We start from the raw sequence: 16020 nt of genomic DNA, 5'->3' as shown, positions 1-16020 counted from the left end.
GAAGACTCTTGAGAGTCCCTTGGACTGCAAGGAGATCCAACCAGTCCATTCTGAAGAAGATCAGCCCTGAGATTTCTTTGGAAGGAATGATGCTAAAGCTGAAACTCCAGTACTTTGGCCACCTCATGCAAAGAGTTGACTCATTGGAAAAGACTGTGATGCTGGGAGGGATTGGGGGCAGGGGGAGAATGGGACGACAGAGGATGAGATGGCTGGATGGCATCACTGACTCAATGGACATGAGTCTAAGTGAACTCCTGGAGTTGGCGATGGACAGGGAGGTCTGGCGTGCTGTGATTCATGGGGTTGCAAAGAGTCAGACACGACTGAGCAACTGAACTGAACTGAAAAACAAGGGCGTTTGCGATCTGCCTCTGGGGAGAATGAACCCTATGGTGCTGCAACTGATTTCAATCCCCTCGACGGAGTTCAGGGTGGATTGTGGCACTCTGCTCCAGGGAATCTGGTGGAACAGGTCTTTAGAGTCAGAAATTCTCAGGAACTGCTTTCATAATCCCAATCCTTGCATCTCTTCATATCTAGAAAAGCACTAAACCACTAAATGATGACTTCAGTTCCTCATGCCTGGCAGAAATCCTTTTGTAAAGTAAGTGCTTGATTGCATTGAATTCCCCTTTCACCAAACTCACATACTGACCTTCCCCCACTGGCTCTTTGGAGCAGTTTCTCAGAGTTCTCTGAGATGCTGTCTCCTGGGCTGCTGTCCTCATTTTGCCCCAAATAAAACTTAATTCACATCTCTCAAACTGCATCTGTTTTAGCTGACAGTGTTTATTTCTCAAAGCAAAGAGTAACTAAGAAGATACGGCATTTCCTCATTAACTGTGATAGGCATATCCATCACTTTTTCTTTCCAAGATCCTTGTTCAAGACAAAAAGAAAAAAATGAATTTCATAGCGTGGAAATCTCAGAGAAGCACCTGAACCAGTGAACATCAGAGGTCACGGGTAAGAGTACACAGAAAAATGCATTATCACTGCCTGGCATCTTGGCAATATTAGGAAAACCATGATCTCAATCTATCATGAAAAATGTCAGGTTTCTGCAAATTCCACCTCCTATATACCTCCCATGATCTGTAGCTTAATACTCCATTTAATTAGTATATTTTTCTCATTGGTATAGAGGATTGTCTCTGCTACTTTAAATTCTGAAAAATTCTGGAATGCTGAATTCATTCTATTAACAAGGGCACTTTCTTACTCCTGTTCTAGAGAGCCGACTGCATCCACACGTAAATTCATCATGGCATTTCCCCGACTTCTCTAAGATCCTAACACTGAACCACATCCTAGTGGGAATCGCAGATACCAGTGCCTCCCTGTATTGATCTCTCACAAAGGGAATGTATTGAACATTGAAAGTCACTATTTCATGTTGAGAATTCATCATGCTCTATAGAAAGCCAGGATACACACAATGGAGAAAAGGCTCTGGAATATGAGGGAGACGAAACCTGAAGAGCTGGTTTTCACTATTAAAAAAAAAAAAAAAAAAACAGGAAAAAATAAGAAGGTGATAACAAGCACTCCAGGCAGAAAACTTAGAAGCAGAGAACTAAAGGTTTGCAGATTCTCAGTCCAGGCATTTCAGGAGGAAAAGCAGACACAGCCCCACACCCGGGACAGGACAATTACCTGAGAAGCTGCCATTTCCTCCTCTTCTTCCTCCTGCACTGCATCTTCTGGGGGATATGACGTCTCAAACTCACATCTGCATGTTGAGAAAATACCTTCAATGGCATCCATACAGCCGTTTAACCTGCAACTGTTGCAGTGAAAAAGAAGAAAACGTTTTCTTGTTTCTCTCACCCTTTCGGAGCTCTTTTCTGACTTTCTGTGTTCCAGATCTGTAGTGGGTAATCAAGACTAACCTGATATGCTAATCACATCCTGCTGGTCCACTCTATTTGCAGATCTTCCAGGCTAGTTCATCTCCTTCCTTTTTGCACTACAGAGAGCAGGCCTCAGAACAATTCACCAGAGACAATGGACCCTACTTCTGGGCTACTTGACCCAGCCTAGGAGGGTTTTGAAAAAACGCAAGAGACCTGCATTCAGGAGCCCTGAGGGAAACCTCACATTTGGCACATGTGAGACCTCAGGAAGGGAGGATTTAGTGCGGGAACTTCTAGAAGGAAGGGTCAACCTGATTCCCTGGCGAGGGGCTCTTTCTAGGATGGGTGTGGTGTCCTTGGCCTTTGTCTGCGCCCTGGGGGAGGGGAGGGGAGAGGTGACTGTTTGGTAGGAATCGCCTGGGGGTCTTGGGTTCCTGCCAGGCTTTATTTGCAGACTTCTTCCCAAAGATCTCCCGTGTCCTTAGTTTTTTTCACCCCTCTCTGCAGCCTGGGGACACACGTTTTCACAAAATGATTTGCATGGTGACCACCTCTCTGCAGGTGTGGCACCTCCAACTTCAGAGACCAGGAGCCTGAAGGTGTTTCCATCACAGCTTTCTTTGAAAATAAACCGTGGACAGCAGGCAGCCTGGCAAGCTGCAGTCCATGGTGTCGCAAAGAGTAGGACAGGACTGAGCAGCTGAACTGAACTGACCTGAGCAGGACACGCTAGGTTAACAAGTGTGTGTGGGCAGAGACAAATGCCTTTGAAAATGATGCCCTAAATGCTAACTGATGACCAACCAAGGAAATAATGATCGGTGTTGTAAGTTACATTACACATGAATGAACACGTGAGAGCGTTGTTCTACTTCCTGTGTGTGCGTTTTTCTAGGTTTTATGAATCAACTGCTACAGTTTGTTGTCTGTGCCATCTAGAGAGCTCTATTTTCTCACACCTTTAAAGTATAATGACTAAGAAGAAATTAAAGTTAGAAGCATGTCCATCTTTGTAATATTATATATTCTAAAAAATATTTAGTGTGCATGCACCAGTACCAACTTTGTAGAAGATTTCGTTTCACAGCAGAGTTGAGAATAAGGTACAGACGTTTCCCATATACCTCTTGTTCCCACACGTGGACAATCTCCCTACTTACCTTTCCCCACCAGAGTGAGCATTTGTTACCGCTGATGAAGCTGCAAGGACAGTAAATACATAAACTCTGTAGTTTACCCTTATATTTCTCTTTTAGGGATGTGCACTCCATACCTCTGGATAAATGTATAATAACATGTGTCCATCACAACAGTTTAACACAAATTACTTCACAGTCCTGAAAGTTCTCTAGATTTAGGATATTCAGAGTCCCTCCTTTGAAACCCATGGCAACCACAGACCTTTTAAATCTCTTCTATATTTCCTACTAGATTCCCAGGTGACTGAGTGGGAAGAAGTCTGCTGCCGATGAAGGACATCCAGGTGATGCAGGTTCGAACCTTGGGTCAGGAAGATCCCCTGGAGGAAGAAATGGAAACCCACTCCAGTATCCTTTCCTGGGAAATCTATGGAGAGAGGAGCCTGGTAGGCTACAGCCCCTGGGCTCACGAAGACTCAGACACCACTGAGCACATATGAACATTTACCTACACCAAAGTGTCATATTGTAAAACTCCTACTTTCTGTAGCATTTTTGAATGGGCTTCTTTCACTTCGTAAAATGCATGGAATGATTGTCCACGTATTTTACGCCTTGAAAGCTTAACGTCCAAAAGCTTAAGAACGACCTCTGCGCCTATATTCCTGCTCAGTAAATAAGCTCATCAACACCATTTTTTTAGATTCCATATATATCTCTTAAGGCAATATTTGCCCAAATATAGAGAACAGATGTATGGACATGGCAGGAGAAGAGGAGGGGGACAAACTGAAGAGCCCCACTGACACACATACACCACCGTGGCTGAAATGCTGGAGAAGACTCTTGCGAGGCCCTTGGACTGCACAGAGATCCAGCCAGCCCATCCTAAGGGAGATCAGTCCTGGGTGTTCATTGGAAGGACTGATGCTGAAGCTGAAACTCCAGTACTTTGGCCACTTCATGCGAAAAGCTGACTCATTTGAAAAGTCCCTGATGCTGGGAATGACTGAAGTGGGGAGGAGTACGGGACGACCGAGGATGAGATGGTTGGATGGCATCACCGACTCAATGGACATGAGTTTGGGTAAACTCTGAGAGTTGGTGATGGACAGGGAGGCCTGGCGTGCTGCAGTCCATGGGGTCGCAAACACTTGGACATGACTGAGCAAGTGAAATGAACTGAACTGATGGTTAAAACAGGGAGCTAGTGGGAATCTGCTGGATAGCACAGGGAGCTCAGCTTGGTGCTCTGTACTGACCAGAGGGGTGAAATGGAGATCACGGGAGGGAGGTTCAAGAGGGAGCAGATTCATGTATACTTCTGGCTGATTGATGATGTCGTACAGCAGAAACTAACACAACATTGTAAAGCAATTATATTCCAATACAAATTATACATGCATCTCAAAAGGAAAAAAGCTAAACAGACGGGTCACCCAGCGGTGGAGAATCCATCTGACAGTGCCGGGGACATGGACTTGATCTCTGGTCCAGGAATACTCCACATGTTTTGTGGCAACTAAGCCTGTGCGCCGCAACTGCGGAGCCTGGGTGGGACAACTTGCTCTTTCAGATGGGCAAGAGGGAAATGAAAGATGCTCACTAGTGCTAAACAATAAGAAATGCAAAACAAAGCTACAATGATGCATCACCTCATGCCAGTCAGAATAACAATTAGCAAAGAGCCCACTAATAATATCATAAACGCTGAGGAGGCTTGGAGATCAGGGACCTACTACAGGGCTAGAGGGAATGTAAACTGGGGAGGTCACGGGGTGGGGGGGGAGCACAGAGTGGAAGCTCCTTAAAAAATGCAACCTCCTGACAGTTAAGGAAATGAATTCCATGAAAAATAGACAAAACAGATTAATTGACATATTGATAAGTTTTGCTGTTTTTAGTCAATCATCTGCAAGTCTAAAATGACCCGTTTTGATCTAGCCTTTCTAAATTCTCTAAGTTAAATGTGTACGAATACACATACACTCACATATTCCTTCTTGGTTTTCTCACTGCTAACATGTATACCTTCAGATATTTATATGTTGTATTCAATGTGTGTTATATAAATTATATGATGTATATATCTTCAGATATTTATATATTGCATTCAAAGTATGCCAAGGCCATGAGAAAAATTCCTTTAAGCCTAGACAAGAAACTTGTGTTAAGTGTTATACAGGGGAAGATTTTATAAATCTTGGTTCAGAACTTTCCCATCATGGCTTTTAATTATGCTTTTTGTGACTTTGTCAAATTTCCATTTGCTTAAATGAGCCCCTGAAAAGTTTTAGCTAACAGAAGAACAAAGGGCAATTGAAGCTGGTGAGTTTATGACTCTAGGTCCTGAGAGAATTTACAGGAAGACTTGAGGGCCCCTGAGGAAGGTCAAGGCTAGAACCAGGCAGAGAAAGCTCCAGTATTTGGCGTTCAGGCCTTTCTAAGCAGCCCTGGATGAAGTGTTGAGGGCTCCCCAGGCTGAGTGTGGATCGGTCCATTCAAACCAAGAGGAGCAGGAATCTAGAGCTCTGAGGGTGTCACTGAAGGGGGGCCTGTGCAGTAGACCCTGGGGTTCAGCACGACTGCTGGTCTCAAAGAGGGTATTCATCTACTGCAGGTGTTCACAGGACTGGCTGGTGTGAGTTCAAGGGCCTGCAGGCTGCCTGCTCCCCAGACAGACGCTGAGGCAGAAACAGCATGCAGTAGTTCAGGTAAACTCTCAACAGTACGCTCTATGATCCTTCCTAGAACCATCACAATGTCCCAGCAGTTACAGAGAAGGGGGGCGGGGAGTACAATGGAGAAATGATGGGAAATATCCAATTATTTGAGGCTTAAAGGCAGGATGGAAACTAATTGTTACAGATATCATCCCTCTGTGCTAACACAGAGTTTGTTGTTAGGTATTTTCCCTTCAACCTTAAATCGGTAGGTTGACACTTCATTACACACCAACTTCATCACAAGAAACCGTCCAGTTTTATTAACATGTTATATCACACAGTCAGAATAAAACCTTTTCCAACCCACTATTTAACTGAATAAAATACAGATTACAAGCATAAACTATGATATTCATTCCTCTGATACAATGATCTGAGAACTGTGATTCCTATGGATACAAAATGGAGGTGAATTGTTTATGAAATAAAACATACACTAATTACATGACTTTTCTGCGAGGGGTTTCCATACATTTCTAGGGTATCAGATATCTTTATTTGAAACATGTCAACTAATATTCATGACTTCTGTTGATATTATAAAGATACATCAAGATTTCAGTGAACTGTCATTGTATTTTACTTAAATAGCAAGTGACATAACTATTGAAAATGTACATCTTACGATAATATGTGGAATTACTCCCTGAACAGTTACCTCATGGTGACCTACAGGGATGTTTGACATGAATGACTAACACCTCCATTTAGGTGTACATGTTACATTCCTGTGTCCTTAATCTTCTAATGGAGAATAAATATAAACGATTTCTCCCTAGGATTGAAGGCCTTGTCTCATCTTTGAGATAGCAACCATCAAAAATATAAGTTTGCATACACACTAGAAATGAAGCATAGCAGCATGGAGTAATTTGAGAGTTGAATCACATTGATTTTGGTTTTCAAACAATCACAAATCATGTCAATATAAACAAAGATATATTGCTAATAATTGTACATTTCTAAATACCAACTTTCATCTTGTGATCCATAATAACATATCAATTTTCGATCTGTTTTAACTATGGATTACTATCTACAATACTTCTCCTGAAGAGGAACTTCAAAAAACAGAATTGATGAAATGGTTTCTATTGTGCGGGTTTCCCTGATAGCTCAGTTGGTAAAAATCCGCCTCCCACTCCACTATTCTGGCCTGGAAAATTCCATGGGCACAGTCCATGGGGTTGCAAAGAGTTGGAAACAACTGAGCGACTTTCACTTTTTCTAGCATGCAATTTCTGATATTTATTTAGATTTAATTTTTATTAAATACTTTTCTACATTTTCTTTATGTCATTCCTTATCTTTCTTAAATAAAAGGTCTTGTATTTTCTGAAGTGTATGTTTAGGACAAACTTCGTCCATCACTTATTAGTAGGGTTTCTCTCCAGTACGTGCTCTCTGTCTAATAAGGTGAGAGCTCAGATTAAAGTCTTTGCCACTTCTCCAGTATGAATTCTCTGATGTTGAGTAAGACGTGAGTGCTTCATGAAGGTTTTTCCACATTCTTTACATTTCTAAGGTTTCTCTACTGTATGAATTCTCTGATGGTGAGTAAGACGTGAGTGCTTTGAAGGCTTTTCCACATTCTTTACATTTCTAAGGTTTCTCTCCAGTATGAATTCTCTGATGGCAAGTTAGACCTGAGTGCCTGCTAAAGTCTTTGCCACAATCCTTACATTTATAAGGCCTCTCCCCAGTATGAATTCTCTGGTGTTGAGTAAGATTTGAGTAGTGACTGAAGGCTTTTCCACATTCTTGACACTTATAAGGCTTCTCTCCAGTATGAATTCGCTGGTGTTGAGTAAGATTTGAGTACTGACTGAAGGCTTTTCCGCATTCTATACATTTATAAGGCTTCTCTCCTCTGTGAATTCGCTGGTGTTGAGTAAGAGTTGAGTAGTAACTGAAGGCTTTTCCGCATTCTATACATTTATAAGGCTTCTCTCCAGTATGAATTCTCTGGTGTTGAGTAAGAGTTGAGTGGTAACTGAAGGCTTTTCCGCATTCTTTACATTTATAAGATTTCTCTCCAGTATGGATTACTTGATGTTTAGTAAGACATGAGTGCTGTCTAAACGCTTTGCCACAATCCTCACATTTATAAGGCCTCTCTCCAGTATGAATTCTCTGATGGCGAGTAAGACGTGAGTGCTTGCTAAAGTCTTTGCCACAACACTTACATTTATAAGGCCTCTCCCCAGTATGAATACTCTGGTGTTCAATAAGAGTTGAGTAGTGACTGAAGGCTTTTCTGCATTCTTTACATTTATAAGGCTTCTCTCCAGTGTGAATTCGCTGGTGTTGAGTAAGAGTTGAGTAGTAACTGAAGGCTTTTCCACATTCTTGACACTTATAAGGCTTCTCTCCAGTATGAATTCGCTGGTGTTGAGTAAGAGTTGAGTAGTAACTGAAGGCTTTTCCACATTCTATACATTTATAAGGCTTCTCTCCAGTATGAATTCTCTGGTGTTGAGTAAGAGTTGAGTACTGACTGAAGGCTTTTCCGCATTCTTTACATTTATAAGATTTCTCTCCAGTATGGATTACTTGATGTTTAGTAAGACATGAGTGCTGTCTAAACGCTTTGCCACAATCCTCACATTTATAAGGCCTCTCTCCAGTATGAATTCTCTGATGGCGAGTAAGACGTGAGTGCTTGCTAAAGTCTTTGCCACAACACTTACATTTATAAGGCCTCTCCCCAGTATGAATACTCTGGTGTTCAATAAGAGTTGAGTAGTGACTGAAGGCTTTTCTGCATTCTTTACATTTATAAGGCTTCTCTCCAGTATGAATTCGCTGATGTTGAGTAAGAGTTGAGTAACGACTGAAGGCTTTTCTGCATTCTTTACATTTATAAGGCTTCTCTCCAGAATGAATTCGCTGGTGTTCATGAAGAGCTGAGTAGTAACTGAAGGCTTTTCCACATTCTTTACATTTATAAGGCTTCTCTCCAGTATGAATTCCCTGGTGTTGAGTAAGAGTTGAGCAGCGAGTGAAGGCTTTTCCGCATTCTTTACATTTATAAGGTTTCTCTCCAGTATGAATTCTCTGGTGATCAGTAAGATATGACTTCTTAATAAAGGCTTTACCACACTCTGTACATTTATAAGGCCTCTCCCCAGTGTGAATGCGCTGATGTCGACTAAGGTTTGAGTAACACATAAATGCTTTTTCACATTCTTTGCATTCATAAGATTTCTTGCCAGTGTGGATATGCTGATCTTGATTAAGCTCTGAATTCTGATTAGAGGTGTTGCCACACTCTGTATATTTGGAAGGTTTCCATCCTGAATGAATTTTCCTGTGTCTACTTAGACTGGATGGGTTAGTAAAGGCTTTCTCACATTGCTTACACTTGTAACTTTTCTGCGGATTCTGAATACTCTGCTGTTGAGTGAGATTTGAAGACTGATTAGAGACATCACCATATTCACAATTGTAAGTCTTCTCTCCAGTGTGTGTACTCTCATTTAGTGGAAAACCTGATGGTTGGTAAAAGATATTCCTCCATGTACTATTGTTAGAATCTTTGTCTGAAGATTGAGGTCCCTGATGTTTCATAGTGTTAGAGTCTTGTTCAGTTTTACACCCAGTTTCATTGCATGCATGGCTTCTCACTCCATCGTAAATATTCTTGTAATTATTGGGGGTAGAGCTCTTACTTAAGGCCTGACTCGTGTTATTACACATGAGAAGTTGTTCCGTATTAACCGTATCATGATGTGTATTGAACAGTGATGGTGGGATTAACTCTTTTCCATTAATGTCAACATTACACATTTTGGAATGGAGAGAAACTGTCTGTTGGTAGAAGAATAATGACCCCTTGGTCATAGATCCCTCAAGCTGATTATTTTGTGAGTTTTCCCCATCATTTTTAAATTTCTGGTTTTCAGACGTGCTTGAATGTATGTGTAATCGAAGCCTGTGTTCAGAGTGGTTTGCATGAGTATTTGCAATAGAGACTGAATGACTTTCTAGATTTTTCACATTTCCCTTCAGAGAACGTGTATGTTTCAAAAACTGCTTTAAGCCTTTGGTTGAACAGATAGACTTTTCTGCAGCTGTTGATAACTGAAATGGGTGTTTTCCACAGTTTGACTCATATTGCTCATTTCTTATGGCAGTAATGTCCACATTGTGTGAAACTGTCTTGGTTTCTTTCTGTCCATATAAACATCTTCTCGGTCTTTCACATACCCCCGTATATTCCTGGTCTTTCATTAAATGTTCGTTTCCAAGGTGAGACCTTTCATATATTCCTAGGTTTGCTTTTTGGATTAAGTTTTCTAATCTTGGATTCTTTGACATCAAACCACAGGCGTTGTGAGAAGACACAGCTGAAAGATATCAAATGAAAGTTTTCTTATCTACTGTTCCTATCTACTGGGGCTGGTGTGAGCTCAGCTGGGACAGAAGGGGAGCCTCATTCTCTGTGGGAAGAGAACACGGCAACAGTCTGTGGCAGCAGGACAGAGTGAGACCTGTACACAGGGTACTGATCCCAACCCTGCCCACCCAGCCTGAGAGGGTATCTGCTGCAGCAGACAAAGGCTGGGTGCTGAAATGTGGGGTCTGGAGAACATAGCCAGGCAGAGGACTGCTGTGGGCTGTGAGGAGACATCCTGAGGGGCCGGGGGTGAGGGAGGAGCTCTATAAGCTAGAATGCTTATGGAGGAAGCCTGACCACCAGAGAGCAGAATGCCTTTGTTGACTCATGCCCAAAGGGAAGACCCACCATTGCAGCCCCTCTGCCCCTGTGCTGGACCCTCCTCTCCCAGCACTAGGAAGGGCCACCACCCAGGTGGGCTCTATTGAGCTCCAGCCACAGCCTCCCCCCATGCACCTCCTCCACAATCAGCAGACTCCTGTGCTCTGGGGCAGCTTCTGGAGCAGACACCTGTGGGTGGCCCACATGCATAGAAGGAGCTGAAAGCTCAGCTGAGCCCCAGGGTTAAGGAAGGAAAACTGAAGTCTCTCCTCACGGTTACACAAACCATGCTTTTATACCTGCAACTGGCTTTGTCAACTCAGCCTGTACAGAGCATCTGAATGGACAACCAGGGCTCCCCCAGACATGGGAGGTGTAGCTTTAGCAGCTGTAGACTTTGTGGGGATGTATACTAGGGGGAAGGGCCAGGCTAGAGTCTGAGCTGCCCCATGTCACCACAGCAGGTCCAGCTCCATGAATGCAATTCTGGGACCTGAGTTCACTGGATCTCTGCTGGTGTTCCAGTGAAAAGAACATCTGAGGAGGCACATCTCTCTGCTTTCACAAACAGTTTATGTAAATCCCTAAAAGTGAAAGCTGCTGGCACCAGAGCAATGTGCCAGCATGCCCATGGTTGAAGGGGGGCCAATGCAGTGCCAACATGGGGTCACATGAGACTCACACAGCGCATGAGCACACCCCAAGGTGAACAATCCCAGAGGAGCAATGCTTAATGGCTTCTCTCCCAGTGGGTGTCCTCCAATCCTACCTGCCTTAACTACAGATCAGAATCACAGCGAAGAAACACATCTGGGGGCTCTTCTCCACAAACCAAGAAGCAGACCCCACCCCAACAGACCAGTGACAACCATAAAGCCAAGGGGAAATTCCCCTCAATATTTTGGGGAGGCACGGGTCACAATAAAAGCAATCAAAGCCCAGATCAAGGGGATAAGGGTACAAGCCTGGGGACCAACCTCACCCCCTAGGGGGAAGACAACAGAGCAAGAGGAGCTAGGATCCTGCAGCCTGCAGAACAGACCACAAGCCCAGAAAATTTGACAAAATGGGATGACAAAGAAGTATGGTGTAGAGGAAGGAACAAGACAAAAAGCTACAAGAACCACTAAATGAAGAAGAGACAGGCAGTCTAATGATTACTCTTCCACTTCAGTCATCTTAAATGCTGATGCCACTAGGTGCCCTCTAATTCTTTAATCCACTTTTTATTTTAGCACGTTCCATATGATGTTTCAATATAAAAATCATAAATGATACTGACATAGGTCTAATCAGAAAGCGAGGACTTGTAGGACAAAGTCTGGGGAAGTTGATAACAAGATTCATTAAATAAAGAAGCAGTTGTTGAGAAATTAAGAAATGAGACTTTCAAAGTATGGTGTGAACACTCAATGCTCTGTGGAGATCGAATTGGGAAGGAAATCTTAAAAAGAGTAGATATCTATATGTAAAATGAATTCTTTTTGCAGTACAACATTGTAAATGAGTTATACTCCAATAAGAACGTTTTAAAAAGATTCTATTATCTAAACATTATAATAGTTTGAAACCATTAAAAATATGGCGGAAAACAATTTAAGCTCTTATGCCAATTTATTTGAAAATTCTTTGAGTTAATTGAATATATTTAAGTCTTTTCAGTTCAGTTCAATTCAGTTAAGTCTTTTAGCATTGAGGAATTGGGGCAGATATACTTAACATTTCATATGAGTTCATATGAAGAAAACAGAAACTTTGAAGTAATCCTGAGATTGGCATTCTTTCTCTTCAGGGAGGTTTTGGTTTATACAGTGAAGAAATGACTTGAATTTAAAATTTATAAGATCATATTTGTAGCTTCCAGTGTTTTAGAAATTATAAGTCAGAAAAAAAAGAAATAAAACACAAACTCTGTCCCCAATATTCCTAGAACTTTGGCAGTGTGTCTACAGTTCCGCTCACTCACTGCCATCTCGAGGTAGAAACTTTAATAGGAGCATCTTAGAGTTTTTCAGAAATGTTCAGTTTTCCGAGGGGCCCCCCGCCCCGCACGAAATGGAATTGTAATCGATTCATGCAGGTTGTCACAGGCCAAGAGAAGGGTTTCAGTTCTCACTGTGATTGAGAAAAGTAATCACTGGAGATGAATTCAGGAATGATTTAAAGAGACAGAATGGGGCAGGTGATATCCACCTATGACAGCAACAGAAAGAAACCCAGACTTCTCTAAAATCATTTCCACTGAAGCAGATCTTCCCAAACCACATGACAAAGATGAATTCCTCACTAATCCTTGAACCTGTCATGGACTGGTCGGCTCCATCCATTGGCCCCTACCTGTGTATACTGCTGGCGTCTCCAGGCTCCTTACATCCCAGGGATTCTTCATTTGCTCCAGAAAGGTGACCAGGTCTGGCTTAGAGACCACAAGACCTGGTATCAGGAAAAGGAATATTCGTTTTGCTAGAGATTCATCAGTTTCCAATCTAATATGTATTCAAGTGAGAAGAAAAGGCACATGTGCTAAGTCACGCCAGTCACATCTGACTCTTTGCCACCCTATAGACTGTAGCCGCCAGGGTCCTCTGTCCATGGGAGCGTCCAGGCAAAAGTACTGAGTGGGTTGCCATGTCCTCCTCCAGGAGTTCTTCCCAACCCAGGGATCAAACCCATTTCTTTTATGTCTCCTGCATTGGCAGGCAGGTTCTTAACACTAGTGCCACTGGGAAGCCCAGAGAAGGCATGGTAGAATGTTAATAGAGCCTAGAACTAAAGTATTTGGGGACATAATTTCCTAAGCTGTATGAACACTCCCTGGTGGCTCAGCTGGTAAAGAAGCCACCTGCACTGTGGGAGACCTGTGTTTGATGCCTGGGTTGGGAAGATCCTCTGGAAAGGGAATGGCTCCCCAGTCCACTATTATGCCCTGGAGAATTCCATGGACTATTCCATAGGCTCGCAAAAAGTCAGACATGACTGTTACCTTGCTCATTACATTATTACATTATTAACATTCTAGAGAAGGCCTGGTTGAATGTTAATATAGCCTACAAAATTATATCCCCAAATACTTTATCAAAGCACTTTTATAACTAGAAAATACGTAAAGAAAAGATCTTGAGATTCTAGTCAAGTACTGCTAAGGCCAAAGTAAGTAAGTGGGAGATATCTGATTTATAAAGGAGAGTGGCACCCTTTTATACCACAGAACCTACAGAATTACCACGAACCTAGAAGAAGGAGGCAGATTCCATCAAGGAAAAGTTAGAATCATAATGAATCATCATGAAGTCTTCTTTCTCAACTCATAAATATCCATTTTCCCATAGAAAGCAGGGATCTGAAACTATTATAAGGAGCAGAAGATTCTAGGAGACATTCTAGAAATGCAGGAACCAAAACCCGGTGGGTAGAGAAGGGATTCTGGAAGGCAGTTATCCTCACCCAAGGAGGCCAGGTTCCTGTAGTTCTCTAACATCACGTCCCTGTGCAATTCTCGCTGCCCGAGGTCCAGGCATTCCCACTCCTCTTCAGTGAAGTCTATGGCCACATCTTGGAATGTCAGTCGTCCCTGAAATACAAAGTACAGGTGCCATGTGGCCATGGGAAGACTTCCTAATGTGACCCAAGAGGAAACCAGCAAGAGAAATGGTTTTGATTTTGGAGAATGTCTGGTGTTACACAAGAATATAATTTTTACACAGTAATATTTTCTACCACATTTTTAACCCCAAGAAAAGAGGATGAGATACGATCCAGCAACCACTACAGAAATTATTCTGATTTGAAAGAGAAATCATATGATCAGATCAACATTGGCATAGTTATTTCTGAGTGTTGTACTCAGTTGACAGATGATAAACTGTCTATCAAAAGAAACAGGAAATATTTTTACAAAGCACTTCCTGATCCAAATGTTCTGGAGTGGGCTCAGTGTGCCACATTTTTCACAAGCTTATTTGAACGAGTAATGTTGAAAATTCTGCTCCATGAGTGACAATGTGTGAACAGCAACGAGGTAGAACAGTAAGGAAAGAATTCACATTTAACTTTGAAGTTTAAGTGCTTTACAGATTTTACAGGTCTGATAGGATAGTAATCTCGGCAGCAAGAATCATTTTAACAATCTGGTATATACTACTTTCTGACAGTTTTCAGAGACTTGAATGTATAACAGAAATGATTTAAAATCAATAATGTTGCTGTATCATCTTTTGGCAAATATTTTAACATTCTTTAAATGACAACTTAAGGGACGGGGGAGCCTGGTGGGTTGCCGTCTATGGGGTCGCGCAGAGTCGGACACGACTGGAGCAACTTAGCAGCAGCAGCAACTTTTACTTCAGTTTGTGACTCTAGGCTTTAATCAAACACAGACAAATGCACAGAGCTAACTCTAATGAAAGTTTATAGAAATTTCTGTATTTGTAAATAATACTAAAAACAAGAAAAGTGTTAGTCACTCAGTCATGTCCTACTCTTACCAACCCCAGGGACTGTAGCTTGCCACGCTTCTCTGTCCATGGGATTCTCAAGGCACGAATACTGGAGTGGGTGGCTAGTCCCTGCTTCATGGAATCTTCAAAAAAGAAAAACAAAAAATCAATCAAATGATGTTAACATGTTCATGCATACAGACATACACTAAAATGGGACTGTGTACTTATTAAGAGACAAATTGTCATGTCAAGAAAATCAGGATAATTTTTAAATGATTGAAATTATACATAAATATTTTAGGATGATATTGTTAGGTAGGTAGAATAGGGAAAAAGAGTCCAAAATGGCGGTGGCTAAGAGACAAGTAAGGTCAAGGAGGGTCCAAGGACCAGGAGTGGGATGCCACTGCCTTCTCCTAAACAAACAGCACTCCTGTTTAAACCCAATTTGCATAAGGCAGGCTCCAAATCTTTGTTGTGATGAGGCAAAGAACCGAGGAACACACACTTGCGTGACATCTATGGTGCCATGACTCCGATGTAACCAGGCTGAAACAACCTCCCAGCGGAAGAGGCCAAGCACAGCAGGAGTCCAACTCAGCGAAGCTCCCGCGCTACAAGTGGAAGGCGAAGAAACCCAGCACAGGGGAAGGCCCATCGTGCTGGATACCGGGACAGCGAGAAACAAACTCAGCCGAAAGGTCACGCGGCCCAGTCTCTGATCCCAGAAGACCTCCGATTAAGGTAAGAGGTCCTCACTGGAGGGATATGCCTAATGAAATCTTAATTCCTTTACAATCTCTCCTTTCTTGTTGCCTTGAACCTCCTGCAAACAGGCGGGTGGCAGGGGGCACAATTGAGGGACTCTGGAGAGGCTACTCCTCAGCATGCCCCAAAGGCGCTGTCTGCCGAGCCACAGCAGCTGTTACACAAGCCGGTGGGGGTTCTTCTGTCCTTTCTCTTCTCTGTGCCAAGGATCAGACCAATGAAATTGTGAGCCCTGGTCAGATATTTAGCAAATTTTCCGGTGGGCCATGAAGGGGATTCCTTGGCACGTTGTTCCCACTGCTTTTTCCTCCTGTCCTTCAGCTCTCTCCCGGTACTCAAGCTCAGCCAAAACTAATGAAACTCAGGCTC

General features: G+C 42.6%; 1 protein-coding gene across 1 annotated transcript; it reads right to left on the bottom strand.

The window, feature by feature from the left end:
- Positions 1-7326: 7326 nt before the first annotated feature.
- LOC128064015 (zinc finger protein 420-like) lies at positions 7327-14048 on the bottom strand. Its single transcript, XM_052656836.1, has 5 exons — positions 13889-14048; positions 12782-12877; positions 10108-10112; positions 7971-9099; positions 7327-7589 (listed from the first exon to the last, which is right to left on the bottom strand). The coding sequence occupies exons 1-5, from the start codon at positions 14046-14048 to the stop codon at positions 7327-7329; spliced, it is 1653 nt and encodes a 550-aa protein (XP_052512796.1).
- Between the last annotated feature and the right edge of the window lie 1972 nt (positions 14049-16020).

This window comes from Budorcas taxicolor, chromosome 18 (genome assembly GCF_023091745.1).
Source record: "Budorcas taxicolor isolate Tak-1 chromosome 18, Takin1.1, whole genome shotgun sequence".
Lineage (NCBI taxonomy): Eukaryota > Metazoa > Chordata > Mammalia > Artiodactyla > Bovidae > Budorcas > Budorcas taxicolor.
The sequence above is the reverse complement of the archived record's forward strand: the minus strand, read 5'-3'. Positions and strand labels throughout refer to the sequence as shown.

Bases quoted from the DNA above. Each gene is read 5' to 3' on its own strand.
- LOC128064015 (XM_052656836.1), bottom strand. From the start codon at position 14,048: ATGGCCACATGGCACCTGTACTTTGTATTTCAGGGACGACTGACATTC. The intron at 12,878-13,888 runs GTGAGGATAACT...TCCTGATACCAG, and splicing joins CAGGAACCTGGCCTCCTTGG to GTCTTGTGGTCTCTAAGCCA. The intron at 7,590-7,970 runs GTCACTACTCAA...TTCACAGAGGAG, and splicing joins AGAATGCAGAAAAGCCTTCA to AGAAGCCTTATAAATGTATA.